This window comes from Sprattus sprattus (genome assembly GCF_963457725.1).
Source record: "Sprattus sprattus genome assembly, chromosome: 8".
In the NCBI taxonomy this organism is placed as follows: Eukaryota; Metazoa; Chordata; class Actinopteri; order Clupeiformes; family Clupeidae; genus Sprattus; species Sprattus sprattus.
In genome coordinates, this window is record NC_137927.1 from 3,892,988 (window position 1) to 3,912,399 (window position 19,412).

A 19,412-nucleotide genomic window follows, 5' to 3' on the forward strand; every position below is an offset into this window, starting at 1 on the left:
GTTCCTATATTCCTCTTAAAGTGGGCATGAACTCCACCCTGAAGCAGTATGCGTGACCACTCCTTTAGTCAGGGATCAAACAACATAACAAAGCGTGAAGGTGACATCATAAAGTCGTGAAAAGCGGACCTACCGAGCGCACAACGGGACACATCGGACGCCAATCCATAAGCTACGGAGATCCAGGCAACACGGTCACCTTAAGGAGAATAAGGGTAAGCAGACCGTTACTTTCTTTCACTTTGAGAAGCGAACCCTAGTTCATGCTCAAGCTACACTGTTGCCGTTAAATATCTGAATAACTTTTATGTTGACTCAGCCAAAGTTACTGAAATTGAGCGAGAATTGTTGCAAATGAGATTTAGACCTATTATCGGACATCAGCCTCGACGACACATAGGCCAAGGCTATATGAACAGCTTTACAACAACAATTACTGCAAGAAGGCCAACAACTTTGACAAGACTTCTGAATATAGTCTGAATAATAGCCTGCATTTATTTGTTAATGTCTTCTTTTAGTCACGTCATAACAGACTTTCCCCAGAAAGTGAGAGTGTGTCTGAATAATTTCACTCTGCGTTAGTGTATCAGAGCTTAGTCTGTCTCATGCACTCTCACATGCTGTACACACTGTGCTATGGGCCAAAGAGCTGCTCACACACACACACACACACACACACACACACACACACACACACGCACACACACACACACTTCCCCGCTCCTCCTCCCTCTCAGTATTAGCCTTTCACTTATAATTTCGCCCAGCCTCTAACTTACCATTAGGTGTCTGACTCATTGCACACACACACACACACGCATAGACACACTCACATACACACACACGCACAGACAGGCTTTTTCTGTCACATCACACAACTATCTGTCTCACTAATGTGTCTTTTTCTCCTATTTAATGTCCTCTGTCCCTCTTTCACACACACCACACACACACACACACACACACACACACACACACACACACACACACACACACACATGTTAGAATTTCAATGAGCACGCCAAAGTTAAAGAGTTTATTTCAGCGTGGAGACCCCTCTCAGCTGTTGCTCAGAGAATGGCCTACCTGATTGTAGAATATGTTGGTAATTATACCATTCAGGAAACAGACAGAGTACGCAACCAAGGGTATGAGTTACAGATACAAATGATACAAAATAACAGTAGAATAGCTATTTTGCAGTTCCGTCACACACACACACTTTTGAGTTAATGTCTTTGTCTTGCCCTAGGTTCTCGTTCATCAGAGCCTACATACACAACTCTTAGAGGTAAGTTTGGGTGTGTGATGCCATAAGTGTGTGTATTTGTGCGCCATGCACGACTCCATTATTTTGGGATCTATCTTATGTCCTGTGTGTGTGTGTGTTGTCACGTGCCTTTATCCTTGAGTGTTACAGCGAGAAAACCTCAGATGTTAACCTTTGTGTGTGTGTGTGTGTGTGTGTGCACGCGCGTGTGTGTGTGTGTGTGCGTGTGACTGTTCATGTCTGCCCATCCCACCCCACAGATGGAGTTCCAGGGGCCTGACACACAGGAGCAGCCCAGTGAGGTAGATCTGGTGGGGCAGGTGGAGGTGCTGCTGCGTGGCCTCCTGGAGTCCTTCAGACGGCTGTTCCTGCGTGCCCAGCAGAGGGCGCTGCAGCTAGGGGTGATGCTATGCCTGCTGGCCCTGCTGCTCTGGGTGGCTGTGTTCCTCTACGGCAGCTTCTACTACTCATACATGCCAACAGCCAGCTTCTCCACACCTGTCCACTTCTACCACAGGTGAGAATTGTTCTTTCTCTCCCTCTCTCCCTCTCCCTCTCCCTCTCCCCTTCCCTCTCCCTCTCCCTTTCTTTCTTTCTCTTTTTCTCTCTCTCTCTCTCTCTCTCTCTCTCTCTCTCTCTCTCTCTCCCTGTGTGTGTGTGTGTGTGTGTGTGTGTGTGTGTGTGTGTGTGTGTGTGTGTGTGTGTGTGTGTGTGTTTGACCTATAGTTGCAGTATGGAGTCTCAACAGTGACTACCTGAGCAGTAACAGGAAATGGATCACCAATGGAGAAATTCTGTCTGCCAATGCTGTCATACCATAGCCTCCAAATTACAGCCTGCTGAATGATTCTGCTGAATGATTATGTGGATAAGTCTAGCTGCATAAACTTGTTTGGCAAGAGAACTCCCAAAAGCCTTGGGCCAAATGCTCATCATTGCTTCATGATTGAATTGTGAAGCTGACTGTGTGACAGGATAATGATAATCTGGGCTGAATCATGATACGCATGTTTCTGTGTACAGTATGTGTATTCATGTGTACTGTATGTTAGCATCTTTCTTTCACATACACGCTGTCTGTGTGTGTATGTGTGTGTGTATGTATGTGTGTATGTATGTTTGTGTGTGCTCCACAGTGCAGACTGTCAGTCGTCTGCTGTGTGCTCTTTTCCAATGGCCAACGTCTCTCTACTAAGAAACAGCAAGGATCAGGTATGACACACACATCCACATGTACACCATAACACAGTGGCGGTCCGTGCATTTCACGACTGGGCCTTCAGCGATGTCCTACACGATGTTAAACTGAGTGAATCCACCTCCTAATACTATCATTATGACGCCATGGCTCTCGAACCATTATATTTATACAGAAAGGCAGTATAAGTGAGCATTGCATCACCTTAACATAGTCGAGTACAACAGAGTAGTAAACTCTCAGTTATATGATCGCTTGGATATTACTGTCACAACTTAAAAATAAAAGGCGATTTTCAGGGATTAGTCTACAAAGTTTAATTAAGTCCACCGAAAGTAGTCTATGAGAGCTTAAACAAGTTTGTCCACTAAACATCGCATTGTCCCACCTGCAAAGCAGTTTCATTAAACTTCCCATCCTCACGATATCCAGTTTTTCTTGAAAGTTACGTCTTGAAAATGGCGTTGTAATTGTATCAAAAACTGGAATTATCAAGTTGGTGTAAACTAGTTTATTTGAGTTGGTTAATGTAATTATATTTAGTCTTACCAATTGAAACAACTAGCATAATAAGCATTGAAACCGATGTACGTCGTTTTCGCATTAGCCAGCTAAACTGAGCACTGAAGCACTGCACCGGTCTGCCTCAGTATCCAATCAAAGGACGTTTACGTGTCACGTTCAACGCGAGGAAAGAAATCTTCCGGCCCTTCTAGAAGGCCCAGTGTCGCCAACTCGAAATCTGATTGGTTGTCACAACTGTCTGTTTCAGTTCATTCAACTTAAATGAACTGAAACAGCCAGTTGTGAAAACCAATCAGATGTACACGGGCCTTCAATGTGAATTCTGAAGGCCTCAGGGAAGAATTCTGTTCTCGGGGAAGGTTTCTCTGAGCGTGGCAACACATGATAGCTGAAATATGATTGGATGAAAGCTCTAACATAAATTAACAACGCTGGAAGCTATGAAATGAAGATAATGGACTATGGGGAATAATTGAATACATATTTATGAAAAGAAAATATTAAAATGAAATGTATTTATTACATTTATTTTCTGATGATGTTTAGGCCAGCAGAGAAGGCCTTGAAGGCCCTGACGGACCACCACTGCCATAACACATGCACACGCACACTGCCCTTTTGTCAAACAGGTGAAAACTATGGCTTATCTGTATGTGCTGTCCTACCCTTCGTAGGTAATGACCTATGGGCAACCCTATCAGATCTCTCTTGAACTGGAAATGCCAGAGTCACCAGCCAATCAAAATTTAGGGATGTTCATGGTGAGGATGTCTTCATATGGCAGAGATGGAAAGATCATCAAAACAGCAGCACGCTCTGTGAGTTAAACACACACCCACTAACACTCACACACACACACACACTCACACTCACACTCACACTCACACTCACACTCACACTCACACACACACACACACACACACACACACACACACACACACACACACACACACACACACCCACGCACACACTCACACACACACACACACACACACACACACACACACACACACACACACACCACGCACACACTCACACACACTGTGATGCCTAGTTTGCAGTAGCCTGCTGATAGTTCAAAAAAGAGGTTCTGCTCTGCCAAGTGTGAACAAATTTCGTAACATATCCCCTCTCATGACTCATGTAAAATTCGAATGGCTTTATTGGTATGACTGCATACAATACAACATTGCCAAAGCATATTGACATAAACTACATATGCTTGTAATAAACATAAATAAATAAATAAATGAAATAAAATAAAACACACAATAAGCAGTTACAGTGCAAAGGGTATGCGGAACACGAGGGGCTATGGAGGGTCGGTAAGCCAGTATCATACCATATAAGCATATAACAAGTTCATTATCAATTATTATAACACGGGTAGATGGAATTATAACACAGGTAGATGGAATCCACCATTCTGAGAGTGAGTTCCGGGGTGTGCCTTAATCAACGATATAGTAACTGTACGACCTGTTTTCATCTACCTGAGCGTTCCATATCAGTGCGCACTCAAAAAGAAATTTCTAACCAAGATGGCGGCGTGTTGTGGGGAATGTTTCATGTGAATTAAGCTATCTACACGACTTTTTATATGTGTACATTGACTCGGTTAGTTGTTTCTGTGCTACACGAATGTTGCAGAGTATTGTAAGTCTTTACTGAAAGTCTGCGCGTCGGGCCTAAAAACTCCCTCGAACAAGTACATTATTGACGATACAGTACTGCCTCTCGAACCTTATTGCTTAAGTAAACACTTAGTATCAGCCATGTGGGACAGGGGGTTCACAGAGCTGTGGAGCTCATGGCAGGCTGCTACATATCTTTCTGCCAGTTTACAGCAGTCCTCCCTCTCCCAGTTGAGCCGGGAGTCTCTTTAGTTCACTTAGATGAAGGAACACTACTTGACACTGTGGTGAAGTAGGTTGGCACAGTGTACTGTTTGCTTAGAGCCTAATATGTTTCTATTTTGTTTCTATGTATATGTTTCTGGGATTGTATTAGTTTTGTCCAGGGATCTCTGTATTTTTCTTTTTCTTTCAACATTTTTCTGTTTATGCGTCTTGAGGCTGAGGTGGTCGTGGTGTAATGACCTGAGTGGTTGACGGTTTTCCCAGCCTCAGGACAAGTAGTGACTACCTGACTGAATGGTATAAATGCCAGATACCTTTCTACAGTCAGGTAAGCCATTCTCTGAGCAACACGCTTAGAGGGTTTCTCTACTCTGAAAAAACTCCAGTTATCCTGACTACGTCTTCCGGTCCGTTTTTCAAGGTTGCCGTACTCATTAGATTATATCAGTAGGCAGAGAGGACTCTTTTGTGGGTTCAACTCCTGGTAGAGTAGGTCACTTGTTTCAATATGATTCTAGAAATGTAGGGCTCGTTTTTGAATATTGAACGGACATTGGGAGCTTTTCCCAGGACGATACTTTTGCATAATTCTTTATTCAGGATTTCAATGGTATGTACGTATCTCACTCTCTCTCTCTCTCTCTCTCTCTCTCTCTCTCTTTCTCTCTCTCTTTCTCTCTCTCTCTCTCTCTCTCTTTCTTTCTTTCTTTCTCCATCTCTCTCTCTCATATCTCCCTTCCATTTTCTTTTCTATTTTAAAAAGCCTCTACAATCTCTATATCCTTGCATAGACACCTGTATTTTTAATGTATTATACCTGTGTCTATATTGGATTTCTTGTTTCCCTTTTATGTCCTTTCTCCCCTTTTATAAAGCCTCCTCTGGACATGTCAAATTAATAAACTGTAAAGTGTGTATGTATATATATATATATATATATATATATATATATATATATATATATATTATGGCATGCCGTTCAGGAAATTAACATTTGAATATATATAGACAAAAGTCTGAATATATATACAAAACTCTGAATATATATACAGAAGTCTGAATATATATACAAAACTCTGAATATATATACAAAAGTCTGAATATATATACAAAACTCTGAATATATATACAAAAGTCTGAATATATATACATCACTGACTGTTAGAAAACATCTCTGGTGGAGTGTGGGTTGTGTGTGGGTTGTACCCAGAGTCAGGCTTAAGGCCCCCACATACTTATCCGACCCTGCTCTCCGATCTCCCGAGGCACGCCCTAAAACGCCCTCCTTGAAGTGGGACCACACCTTTGAGCACCTCGGACAGCCATCCGAGGGTCTCGGATGGCCTCTGGAGCACCGCTTGAATTTTCTCACTATCTGATCTGAGCTGTCCGACACCCCTGGCTAAAATCACGTTTCCTGTTTCGTTCCCTATATGACAGTTCCGCCGTTTTAAAAAAATCGCTGGGAACCTGGGGCTGGAGGTCCAGGAGTGCATTAGGAGTTGGAGGAAGATCAGGGACAAGTTTGTAAAAATGAAAAAAAAATGATGAAGGGCACCAGCATACCAACATCTCCCTTCTTCCTTGATCTATCGTGGCTCTCGCCGCATATAAAGCATAGGGAGACGTCGTCTAATTACAGCAATAATAAAAAACATTTCTTGGTTTTCGAACAGCCTCTTTGTGTTTGAGCTAGCAGTGCATGCAGTGTAAATGATTAAATTGTAAAAGAACCTGAATTGTAGACGTAAAAAAGCAGAACTGTTTGTGTGGTATAATAATAGAAAATATTCGGCAATAAAATCCAGCTTGGTCATTGTCGTTAGTAATTCATTTCACAACAACAGCCTCTGATCATTAACGGAAAATACACAGGATAAAAACAAACGATTTCTTATTTTATAGTTGTACTGTTGTTGATGATGATGTAATGGCCTTGTAACATAATAAACCGATGGTAATCTCCACAGCCCCTCGTAGAACCATGCAGGTAAAGGTGAGTCGTACGATCATCCGATTAGAAAGGGCGTATCTCTCGTGAAGTCGTACGAGGTGAGTTGGATAACCCTGCAGATGCCTTTAACATCCACGCTAGCTGCTATATGTTTTGCATTGAGGTGATACTCGATGTGCTGCGGTGATATGCAAATTCCTTGTTGCATAGCTTGCACTGAACCATGTTCTTATCGACGCCTCCATCCGTTAGTTTTTTGTAACAAAATGTCCCATCCACTGAGCCAACCAACGCGGTCTCATCAGCTTCTTTGTTCATGTTCACTGTGCCACTGTGGTTTGTTGTTCAACTTGTTTGAACCAAATTTATGCGCGTTAGTTGGTGCGCCAGTATAATCCCCGACAGGGCGAACAGCACCCCGACACGAAATGACCGGCGTTCTATACATTATCCCGCTTATTATACGGCTACTTGCCAACACGAAAAAATTACTTCACACAGTGTGTTTTCTTTACAATTTATTTGTTACCATTAGTATTAAAAAGCGGAGAAAGCAGAGAAATAGTTCGTCAAAGACGTTGAACTTAAAACATTTAACAAACATTCTTTAGAACACAGCTGCTCAACCGTCCGCTGAAACTCCATTGACAAGTTACCGGACTACTTGCGGAGTGCTACAAAAGATGTGAATCAGAGGCAAAAAGGCCACTTTCCTTGACAGCGGTCATTATTGCATAGCAACGGTCAGCTATCGGTTAATAACTGACCGCAGAACGTTGGGAAGCCCTATTCAAGTGAATGGAGCATTCTACAGAATTAAGAAGAGCCGTGTAATAAATATATATATATATATATATATATATATATATATATATATATATATATAATGCAATATGTGTAATAACACTAAATAAATAAATCTCTCCCTCTCATCCCTCTCCCTCTGTCATGTTTCTCTCTCTTTCTTTCTCTCTCTCATATCTCCCTCTTATATCTTTATCTTTCCAACTTTCATTTCCCTCTCTCTCTTACTCCCATTTTCTTTCTCTCTTTTTCTCTCCCCCTCTCTCTCTTACTCCCCTTATCTCTCCCCCCTCTCTTTCTCCTACTCTCCCTCTCTCTCCCTTACATATCTCTGTTAGCAGACCATGCTGCACTACCGCTCGGTTCTGTTGCAGATGATGGCCACAGTCCTGCTGTCTCCTCTGCTGCTGAGTGGAGCCACTGAACAGAAGCAGCTGGCTAACATACAGCTTTTCACAGAGTACACAGAGAACTCAGTGAGCAAAATGCACTCACACACACACTGATGCACATGCACACACACATGTACACATACACGCATCTACACGTACACGTACACGTACACATACACGTACACGTACACGTACACGTACACGTACACGTACACGTACACGTACACGTATACGTACACGTTCACGTACAACTTCACCTACACGTACACACACACAGGCACACACGTACACACACACACAGTACATACTGCACACAAGTTCACTGTTATACTCACAAATTAACACTTGTTCTGTTCCAATATGTGTTTTACTCTCTAACTCTCTCTCTCCCTCTCTCTGTCTCTCTCTATCTCTCTCTCTCTCTCTCTTTCTCTTTCTGTATATCTCTCCCTCCCTCCCTCCCTCCCTCCCTGTGGTCTGGTGTCAGTATTTTCCTACTACAGGTGCAGTGATTGAACTGCAGTCCCGCGGAGTGCAGGTGTACTCAGCACATCTTTACATACATGCCCACTTCAGTGGCATCAGGTAACGCATACACACACACACACACACACACACACACACACACACACACACACACACACACACACACACACACACACACCAGTTATCCATCTGCAATCTGAATACAGGAATGTACACAAAGACTTATTGAACATATACTAGTGCCACAGACATATTTGTTTATGATTCTCTTTGCCTGATTACATGTGTGTGTGTGTGTGTGTGTGTGTGTGTGTGTGTGTGTGTGTGTGTGTGTGTGTGTGTGTGTGTGTGTGTGTCTGTCGTGCCTACAGATATGTGCTGTACCAATACCCTGCTCTGTCCGCTATGGTGGGTGTGACCTGGAACTTTGCCTTTCTCACCGTCATCATCCTCTTCAGCTCACTACAATACAGCTGGAATGTACCGATGTCACGATCGCGAGTAAACAAACACACACACAAACACTTACTTGCACACTTTTTGTACACATACACTTGCAGACACACGTGAAGCTCCGTAATTCTGTGTAGCTGGCTACTGCACTTATGGAACAATACACCCATTTGAAAGGAACAGATGAGCACAAATGAACAAGTTGCATGTATATCTGTGTGTGTGTGTGTGTGTGTGTGTGTGTGTGTGTGTGTGTGTGTGTGTGTGTGTGTGTGTGTGTGTGTGTGTGTGTGTGTGTGTGTGTGTGTGTGTGTGTGTGTGTGTGTGCCTGTCTGTCTGTGTGCCTGTCTGTGTGCCTGTCTGTCTGTGTGCCTGTCTGTGCGCCTGTCTGTGTGCCTGTCTGTGTGCCTGTCTGTGTGTACGTATGTGTATGAAATTAAGGTAAGACCGCGATCTCGAATGAGGGACAACAGAGGGGAGGGGCCTGTCCATGGAGAACCTAGTGACATCACTGCAGACCTAAGTGACAGCTATACAGGTGAGCAGCACGCTTTACATAGTACATCTGGACACTTCAATGCAGCCATTTTAGACAGAACACCTGTATGCATCTGGGTAACATATTAGGTCTGCACAGGTGAGCACACCCTGGCAAGCACTCAGTTTTCTGTTTTCACTTACTGTCTCCCCCTGGTGGCTAGAGAAAGGGCAGTGTAATGAATTCAGCTGAATAAAGGGATCCAGTGTTAATTTTTCATGTTTAAACAGAGGGGATGTGCTACCAAATGAACACCCCACCATTGCTGGAGTCCAGTGACCCACCTCTAGGAGCTTGTGATGTCCTGGAAGAGTCCATTCCTGAGGGAGCGGGGGTGTCTAAGCCGGCGCCAGGGTTGCAGCTGGATCAGGAGGTGGGAGAGGAGGGTCTCTGTGTGAAAACAGAAGAGGAGCAGCAGATGGCCGGCAAGAATAAGGCTGAACTAGAGGAGTCCTCCAGTATCCCAGAGGCCTCTGCTGACCCAGAGCAGCAACAGGCTAACGGCTGTATCATCTCCTGATCTCTCTCACACACACAATTCACAGCCAAACACACACACACAAACACAAACAAACACAGACACACACGCATTCAGACATACATAGACACAGACAGTTTCTCACATACACAAGAGTAATGCATACCTTACGCAAACACATATGCATAACACATAGACACAAGAGCCAAGACACACACACACACACTTCACTTGTGTAACAGCCACACATGCAAACAGATTAAAAACGGGGTGTGTGATGGAGAAAGAGAGAGATGTAAAGTTAAAATAGGTTGTATATTTGAAAGTAAGGTGAGGGAAGCCTACTGAAATGGAATGGCTGATGTTCTTTTTCTCCTGACTATTCATGTGTTGCAAATATGGAATGTGTTATTACAGTTACTGATAGGCCAACCACTATTTCCCAAACAAATAAACTGAACAAATGAAGTAGAATGTATCTGCACAGACAGCCCATGGAGAGGACAGATATGTGTTATCAGTGCCGAATAGCTGACTTAAAATAACATGCCAACTTTATTAGAAAATAACAGTGGTACTGAAAGACCTGGGTCGGTTCATCCTTACTGACCCTAATACGTATAGAGGCCAGCACGGGAAACCGATCTGGCCCAGATCCAGGTATGCTGGGAGTCACTGCATCTAAATTAAATCCAAGGGTCCTAAAACTGTCCAGCCCTGGATTACAGTTCCCTAAAAGATTTGCACTCACACACTTCTGTCATCTTTTATGACACATTCTGACAGCCTGCTCACTTAGTATTTTCTTATCTTGGGTTTTGTTAGCAGAGGCCAGCTTAACGCCTATTCCATGCAAAGCGAGGAAAAGCAAGTTTATATGATGAAGGTAATATACAGACCTGGAGGAAGATATGGATTAGCATTCCCATTAATCCCAAAAGCTCTTGCTGAGCTAGCGCATTCAACTGTGTTCATACAGCATATTTCAAATACGCAGTTAAATTACAGTACTTAGCGGACTTATAAACTTAAACATTGAATATGATTTATTTATTGACTTCTTCCAATACGTGTTCGTTTGCTTTACTGTTAGTCAAGCCTACATTGTGCTGTTACTTAGAAAAAGTCTGTGGATAAATATGTGTAAACATATGTGGACTGGTCGAGTGTGTCCTGTACGCATTCTTAATGGTTGTATGTGTAAACTGTTAAAGCACACCATTAAATTATTCCTAAACTATGTTTTGTTCTGGCTCTCTGTCTTGTTATTCGCGAATGGTCTCTGCTCCGTCCACACGCCTCATTGGCTAGAGTGACTCAGTTCCATGATCGTTCGCATGAAACTCGGGCGCAGTTGCGGGTTGAATGTGGAAAATAATACCTTAATTTGCATTGATTTTCATTAACATGTCTCTCTCTCTCTCTCGCTTTCTCTCACACACACTCTCCCTGTCTGCTGAGCGTTCGCGACGGAACAGATCATTTGTTTGTAAACAAAAGCAGGTATTCACACAGAGGAACACATATGAAACACACCCTAGAGGCACTCATGTGGAAAATAAACTGCCTGAGAGTAAGAGGTGTAAAGGTGACTGTGTTCAAAGATGTGGGGCTTATTTTATTGTCAAACAACAGTGGCTATAGGCTGCTGAGTTGTTGACATCGATTAATAATTTGTTTCCAAATTAGGCTTAATTAGCCTAAAATTAGGTGCGGATAGAGAGTGTTCGTATGTATGATAGGGCTATCGGTATTATGAACAGATCGGATGCAAACAAACTAGACTTCGTGTGCACGACGCCTTAATTGCAGAACATTGCAGACTGCAGAAAGAACATGTCATCGTGTCATCCCTCCCGTCAATATGCGTCACACTACCCGCGGAATGATCCTCATGCGCTGTCACTAAGGATTGACATCTAGAGTGTGCGCGCACGTGTCGGTTTGAAAGTACGCGGCCAGAATTGTTTTGGAAACCTCCGCCATGTGCGTGTGGTCTCACGTCACCGCATGTAAAGCAGACCATCAGAAGGACCAGTCATACGCCAGAAGGACTGGTTTCGCCGAGGTGCCATCATTCATGGCTACAGGAGAGCAAACAGTGGAAGCGCACTCAGAGGCTGACATACTTTCGTGTGGAATCGTTTTGGGAGTTTTGGTAGAAACACTGAAGTGAAGTGGAAGTATATAATTCTTCACCTAGCAGCATTCTCATACTGCGTGAAGGAGTAAGCATTTGTGGATACTCAAAACGCGTTTCATGACACCTTCGGGAAGCCGCGGAGCAGACCACCTGCTCTCATTGTAAGTCTCTGGTGAAGAAAAAATGAACGTCACCACTTCTCCCTCGGCCCCGCAGGAACGGAGTATAGGAGAAGGAGAAAGAGAGTCGCCGGATGCAGATGCAGAAAAAGGAGGACTTGTTTGTTTGTTAGAGGGACACCTTCATGAAGAAGAAATGTCAGGTTTTTACGCCCCTGTCGTGAAGGGACCCAGAGCCAAGCCGAGGCTGCAGTCGGCACAGGCTGTGCTCTCCCCTAGGGCTGATGTTGTAGAGGAGGAACCGGGCACTGTACACACATATGGGCACATCAGAGGGGTCACACCGACAAACACAGGGGAGATCACACACACACCTGCTGATACCAGAACCACAGCACAACTGCCACAAACACATACATCAGCAACACACAACACAACACACACAGAGGAGACAAACACATGGACGCATGCTACATCACACACAACCCCAGGCCACTCCACACAGGAAGGCCAGAGACTTGGGGAGGAGGAGGAAAATGGAAGGGCAGAAGTGAAAGAAGAAGGAGAAAGGGAGAAAGAAGGAGAGATGCAGTGGATGGAGAGAAAGAAGTTGCAGAGGAGAAACCTGTGGAAGCTTAGAGATGGAGGGATGAAGGAGAGGTGCAACGAAGAGAGGACAGGATGGCCACGCAGCGGCAGCCAGGAGAGGATGTTGAGAGAACGAGAGATGAGGTGGAAGAGAGGAGAAAAGATGTCGACCCAGGATGAACAAGTGCTGAAAGACGGCAGCAGAGAGGAAGAAAAGGAGGGAGAGAGAGGTGAGGAGAGGAGTGTGGGAGAGGCACAGAGGAGGAGGAAGGAGACGGTAACCCATCAGCACATCTTGTCCCACGTGCTGATTCACTCGTCTGCCTCTTCTTCCTCCTCTTCCTCCTTCAATTGCTCATCTCCCGAGAGTGACGAAGTGTTCAGCGAAGGAGAGGAAACGAATGCTCGCAGTAAGATCATGAAGAGGGTGAGTGTGAGCATGTGTGTGTGTGTGTGTTTGTGGTTGTGAATCTGCAAGTGTGTTGTGACTGCATGTACTGTATAAGTGTGTGTGTGTGTGTCCACGTGTGTTTATAGGCATGTGAAGGTATATGAGGCTGAGGCCTTAGGCTTACACCACTAATGCTATTGGATCAGTTGTCAGAAAATCACACTTAGGTCAATTTGAATAGTACTTTCCAATACTTTCATGATTCACTTGAATCTCTTTAGTAAGGTGATTCCCACTGCACCATGTTTCCAGGTTTAGTTTGAAAACAACATGGAGGTCGGCAGCAGGTTGGGCCCTTAGCTGTAAGAGATGCTGACTGAGAGGAACAGGTCTGATTGGGTGTACTGACTTACAGCAGTTCTGTGGAGTCTTCAATGCTGCAATGACACTAAGTCCATTCAGATGGTTCACAGAGGTGGCTTAGAGAGTTAGCTAGGCTTGTCACCCAGAACTCTCCATTTCAACAAACAGTTTTCTGTGTTCCATGAAACGTCAGGACAGGATGGCCTTAAGGCCGTAAGGAAATGCATTACCTCAACTGCTTCCTAACGTCATCTGACTCATTTAATTGATTTGTTTGTTTAATGCATATTACCCAATTGGCCTGTGGGACTTGACACAAGTATGTGTCTTACCAGTGGCCTTGTGCTTCAGATCCTCACAGTGTAAACATTGGGATTTTTCCTTATTGGTTAAAGCTTCTGTTTAGTAATACGATTTTGTTATATCGAATATCTTTGGTACAGTATACAATCTGATAGCCATAACAAAAACAGACTGTCCTCAACTTCCTTGGGTTCTGTTATCAGCCAAGACAATGGAATCTCCCAAAGACATCCCTGTCACACAGTGACATTGTGTGTGCACTGCACATGGAAGGAAGAGAGTGTACTCCACCAGTAGCTGGGTCTGGTGAAACTTTTCAAGAAATGCTATCATTGTAGCATTATATGGTCATTCCCATCCAGTTGAAATTGTCAGAATTATTACAGAGCCTCTGCCTTTCTAAGATCTTGTATCACCTTTGATATGGACTCTCTGGTCCAGGCCTACTTCTATAACACTTGATTATTTAAAAGAAAACACACACACACACACATGCATTCTCTCTTTCTCTGTGTCCCTGTCCCTGGATTTGCATTTGGCTTGAAAGAGAGCCTTGACCCGGGCTGATTTGAATAAGGCATTTGCATAGGTGTGCTGGTGAAGATATGGAGCAACTGTATATTTGCACTACTCCCAGGTCAGCCACAAACACATAACACACATATAGTGTTGGGGAGTAGTGAACTACATATTGTTAAACTAGTAGTTTAAACTACATTTTGCAGTCGTTTGCTGGTGGTTCAGTTACATTCCTGTTTGCAAAATGATTTAAGTAGTTAAATTCGTTTTTTTGTGTAGTTATCTACTGGGCCATAAAAGGAAGGGAATGATTTTTTTTTTTATTTAATTTTACCAAATTGTATTATTATTTTACTGTACTGTACTGTAAAGGGAACCTGAATATAGTAGGTGTCAATTAGCCACAAGTATGGATTATTGCTATTTATTAACAAATGTTCACAAGTTCGCATACTATTTTTGAAGCTACATGGCTAAGTTCCTAGAAGTCAGGTTTATGACTGGTGGACATTGCATACAAAAGCAAAGCTGACATTCCTTTGATTTTGCCAAGAATAATGGAGGTTTTCTTTTTGTTTGTTTGTTTGTTTATGTACAACCTGTCAATTGAGTGCCACTTTTCTGCTGGCATGTGACTTTTTATTATTATTTTTGGATCCCCTGTAGCTACATTGCATGTATCTTAAAAAGTAGTTTTAACTACTTTTTCTAAGTATCTTTAGTTAACCAAACTAGATTTCTCCATTTGCTGTAGTTCAACTTCTTCCCATGTGGGGTAACTGGTAACTTACAAAGCTATGCCTTCAAAGTAGCTCCCCAAACACTGCACACACATACACACACACTACCCAGTTCCACTGAGTTTGTGTTGACCAAACATCGACTGCACACACAACCATTATCAAATCAATTCCACAGAGAATATCTCCAGAATACATTAACAGTGGCGAGAATGTGACTGTGATACTGACTGTGACTGAAACAAGAGATGACACATGCTGAGCTACATGCTACATGCTCTGTGACTCTAGCAAGAGATGACATGCTGAGCTACATGCTACATGCTCTGTGACTGTAAAAAGGGATAACACATGCTGAGCTACATGCTACATGCTACATGCTCTGTGCTCAGGTTCGCTTCTAGAAAACATCTCAGGCACCAAGCCTAATCATCATCAACAGATAATTTAGCAGAGGCATAACCCCACCACCATCTCACCCCACCCCAAGACTGCAATGGTTGTCAGAAGGGATGGTACATTGTCTAAAGCGCTCTATACAGCCTCACTTACTTCGCACCTTATGTCTTGGGCTCTACCTGCTCTCTCACCTTTAACCTTTCACACTTCACTTGTAACATTGTGTTGTCTCACATTCACCCCAATACTTCCCCCCTCCTCTGCAGTGTCGATCGTGGAGGACCTTCCTGACCATGATGCAGTGGTCCAAGCGCAGGCAGAGTTCCTGGGTCCAGCTTGCTGGCCATCAAGGTATGATAACCATGCACACACACAAGCCCATACACCCTCACACACAGGCCCTCACACTCTATTAAACAGGCCCACACACACTGGCCCTTAAACCATATTAAACAGGCCCTCACACACAGGCCCTTACACCCTATTTAACAGGCCCACACACACAGGCCCTTACACCTTATTAAACAGGCCCATCCACACAGGTACTTACACCCTATTAAACAGGCCCTTACACCTATTTAACAGGCCCACACACACAGGCACTTACATACTCCATCACAGGCACTTTTACATTTACATTTATATTTAGTCATTTAGCAGACGCTTTTGTCCAAAGCGACGTACAAGGGAGAGAACAATCAAGCTAAGAGCATTAAAAACCTGGTGTAACAATAAATGCTGCTTATAAAACGACATAGAAAGAATAAAAAAAGAAGTGCTGGCCTGTTACTGCTTAAGTGCAGGTTAAGCCAAGGTGCCAGTTAGGAAGGGAGGTGCTCTTTGAAGAGTTGGGTCTTCAAGAGTTTCTTAAAGGTAGAGAGGGACGCTCCTGCTCTGGTAGTGCTAGGCAGGTCGTTCCACCAACGTGGAACTACAACTGAGAATAGTCTGGATTGCCTTGCTTGCACCGGGGGCAGTGCCAGACGACGCTTTTACCCTGTTTTTATTACTCTAATACAACTAATTTAACCTCCCATAGTGTGTGTGTGTGTGTGTGTGTGTGTGTGTGTGTGTGTGTGTGTGTGTGTGTGTGTGTGTGAGAGAGATAATTATCATGCTTGTTTGTGCATGGGTGGGTGCCTAGATGTGTATTTAGACTATGTCCACACCTGACTGTGTGAAACTGTGTTTCTGAGACTAATGTCATATGAACATGAATATATAGACATATATATTTTTCTCTTTCTCTATGTGTGTGTGTGTGTTAGGTAACTTCCAGCTGAGTGAGGGTGGTGAGGTGTTGAAGCGCTGGAGTGAGTCAGAGGGGGCGTGTCTCACCCTGCTGATGTCAGACGCTCTGCGGGACTTTGTGCCTCGGTACTACGGGCCTCTGAGTCGCAACGGCAACATCTACCTGCGGCTGGAAGACCTGCTCAGTGGCCTCAGCAACCCCGTCATCATGGACTGCAAGATGGGAATACGGTAGGGGAAGAGGAGAAGGGGCCTGACCATCATGAGAGTGGGGGAGAGAGAGAGAGAGAAAGAGGGAGAGAGGGATGAAGAGAGAGGGGGGAGAGAGAGAGAGAGAGAGAGAGAGAGGAGCAGGAGGTATATTCAAGGATCTAAATTGAGAGGGCTGTAAGGCTACCAGCAATTCTGCAAAAAGCTTTAAACACCTTGTCAAGAATCATCCACTTATGATTAGTGTTTTGTGTTTCAGTGTGTATGTGGGCATTAGATTGGTGGCATTAGATTGTACGGAAAAAGTTGGAAGCACCATTTTTGCTTTCTGTTTGTGTCAGTGCTGCTACTTTTAACATGGCCATCACAATTTGTTGGACTTGAAACTTGAAAAACAGGCAAACACAAAAAAAAAATTGTAGGCAGTTTCCCCCATATTTAGGTCACACTTCCCCAGTTTCGTTTCCAGATGCATATACCATTATTGTAATGTACACATATTCCACAAATGCACATATCACCCCGCAAGACTAAAGAGAAGCTTTAGACAATACTGACAGAGATGTAGACATCAGGTAGAGAGTCCCTGCACTTCTTTGCCAGACTAGTCAGACTGGCCAGTGAGGTCAATTTCTTACTTACTCTAACTGCACCCCCCCCCCCTCGTTTATATACTGTATCTGTCCATCTCTCCTCTCCTTCTCCTGTTCTCCGACCTTTAGAGGGTAACTCTTTCTGTACGTCTTTGTGTTCGTCTTGCCTTGCCCTCAGATCGTATTTGGAAGAGGAGATAGCCAAGGCAAGGACTTGCCCCAGCCTGCGGAGCGATTTGTACCAGAAGATGGTGAAAGCAGATCCATCTGTGCCCTTGGAGGAGGAACACGCTCAGGGTGGTGTGACCAAGCTGCGGTACATGCAGTGGAGAGATACAGTCAGCTCCACCACTACTATGGGCTTTAGGATCGAAGGCATCATGGTGATAAAGGCACCCATACATATACATAATTATATACTATGTACACACACACACACACACACACACACACACACACACTGAGGCACTCTCATACTTACATGATTAAAAATGATGTGAGGCATTAGGCTTATGGAAACTAACTGTTGCTATCTGTGTGTGATGTGTTTGTATGTTTGTGTGTGTGTCTGTTGTCAGCTCGAAAATGGGACTGTGTTGCGGGACTTCAATAAGACCCAGAGTTTAGCACAACTCATAGATGCCATCCTTACCTTCACCAAGAGCAAACTCCACATCCTGGTCTGTGGTATTCACCTCTCTGTCTAGCTCTCCCATTAGCTCTGTTACTAACTCTCTCTCTGCTCAATCTTTAACTCTCCCCCCTCATCATCACTCCCATACACTCTTTCCCTTTCCTGAGGGGCATAAAACTCCTCCAATTTAGTCATTACCCTCTCCACACCCTCACCCATTCTTCCCTCTATCTCTCTATTGCACACAAACACACTGTCACATCTCTCATTCTTTATCTGTCCTTTATCAAGATCTTTCATTCTCAGTGCATTGATTTCTCATCTATCTCATCTAGTCTCACCTACACAAACTCACCTACACATATACAGCATATGGTAACTGGTTGTTTGATTTCCCCCCACTTCAGCATAGTCATTTAAATCTTTTGCACTCCGCCCACGCTGTGCAAATGGGATTGGTACAATGTGTACTGCTGTTGTTTTGGCTGCCAATGCAAATATGTCCGGTTCACACTAAGTCATGCGGTATGTGTCCACCAGAGGGCGTACCAGTCCAGACTGCAGGCTCTGAGGGAGGCCCTGAGGGATTCTGAGTTTTTCCGCACACATGAGGTGAGCACTGCCCTCTTCAGGAGGAGCATGGAGGAGATAGGGAGTAGGGGGGTAGTCTTCCCTAGCTCTCTTTTGGACAGTTTGTCCTCCTCCCTCTCTACATCCTATCTCTGCCTATCCATCTACTCTCCAACCCACAGCTTGTCTGCTCATGTCTTCTGTCCTGTTCCCACATCCTCCCAGATGATTGGCAGCTCACTCCTCTTCGTCCACGACAGCTCCGGCAAGGCTAACGTCTGGATGATCGACTTTGGCAAGACCACGGCTACTCCAGAAGGGGTGCGCCTGCAGCACGACATCCCGTTGGCCGAGGGGAACCGGGAGGACGGGTACCTCATCGGGCTGACCTCCCTCATACGGCTCCTGGCCGAGGCCATCAGGCAAACCCGGGGCAGCGGCCTGGAACGCTCAGACTGGCAGACGCTGGCTGGAGACTGCGAGACTGAGGAAATGCAGTATGAGCAGGATGACAGGATGAGCCACACACAGTGACCTCTGTAGTTACAGGGAGCAGAGTTCCGCTAAGGCAGGAGCAACTAACGCCAGAAAAGATCAGCCTGCTGGGGTCAGGAACTGAACTGAACTTC

At 44.3% G+C, this 19,412-nt stretch overlaps 1 protein-coding gene across 1 annotated transcript; it reads left to right on the forward strand.

Moving 5' to 3' along the window:
• Positions 1-34: 34 nt before the first annotated feature.
• LOC308369626 (seipin-like) lies at positions 35-10,090 on the forward strand. The gene is made up of 10 exons (XM_080844127.1): positions 35-215; positions 1,256-1,294; positions 1,534-1,790; positions 2,410-2,485; positions 3,671-3,814; positions 7,952-8,089; positions 8,493-8,590; positions 8,863-8,992; positions 9,386-9,482; positions 9,713-10,090. The coding sequence occupies exons 3-10, from the start codon at positions 1,534-1,536 to the stop codon at positions 10,000-10,002; spliced, it is 1,230 nt and encodes a 409-aa protein (XP_080700253.1). The 5' UTR covers positions 35-215; positions 1,256-1,294; the 3' UTR covers positions 10,003-10,090.
• Positions 10,091-19,412: the final 9,322 nt, after the last annotated feature.

Bases quoted from the DNA above. Each gene is read 5' to 3' on its own strand.
- LOC308369626 (XM_080844127.1), top strand. From the start codon at position 1,534: ATGGAGTTCCAGGGGCCTGACACACAGGAGCAGCCCAGTGAGGTAGAT. The intron at 1,791-2,409 runs GTGAGAATTGTT...TGTGCTCCACAG, and splicing joins CCTGTCCACTTCTACCACAG to TGCAGACTGTCAGTCGTCTG. The intron at 3,815-7,951 runs GTGAGTTAAACA...TATCTCTGTTAG, and splicing joins TCAAAACAGCAGCACGCTCT to CAGACCATGCTGCACTACCG.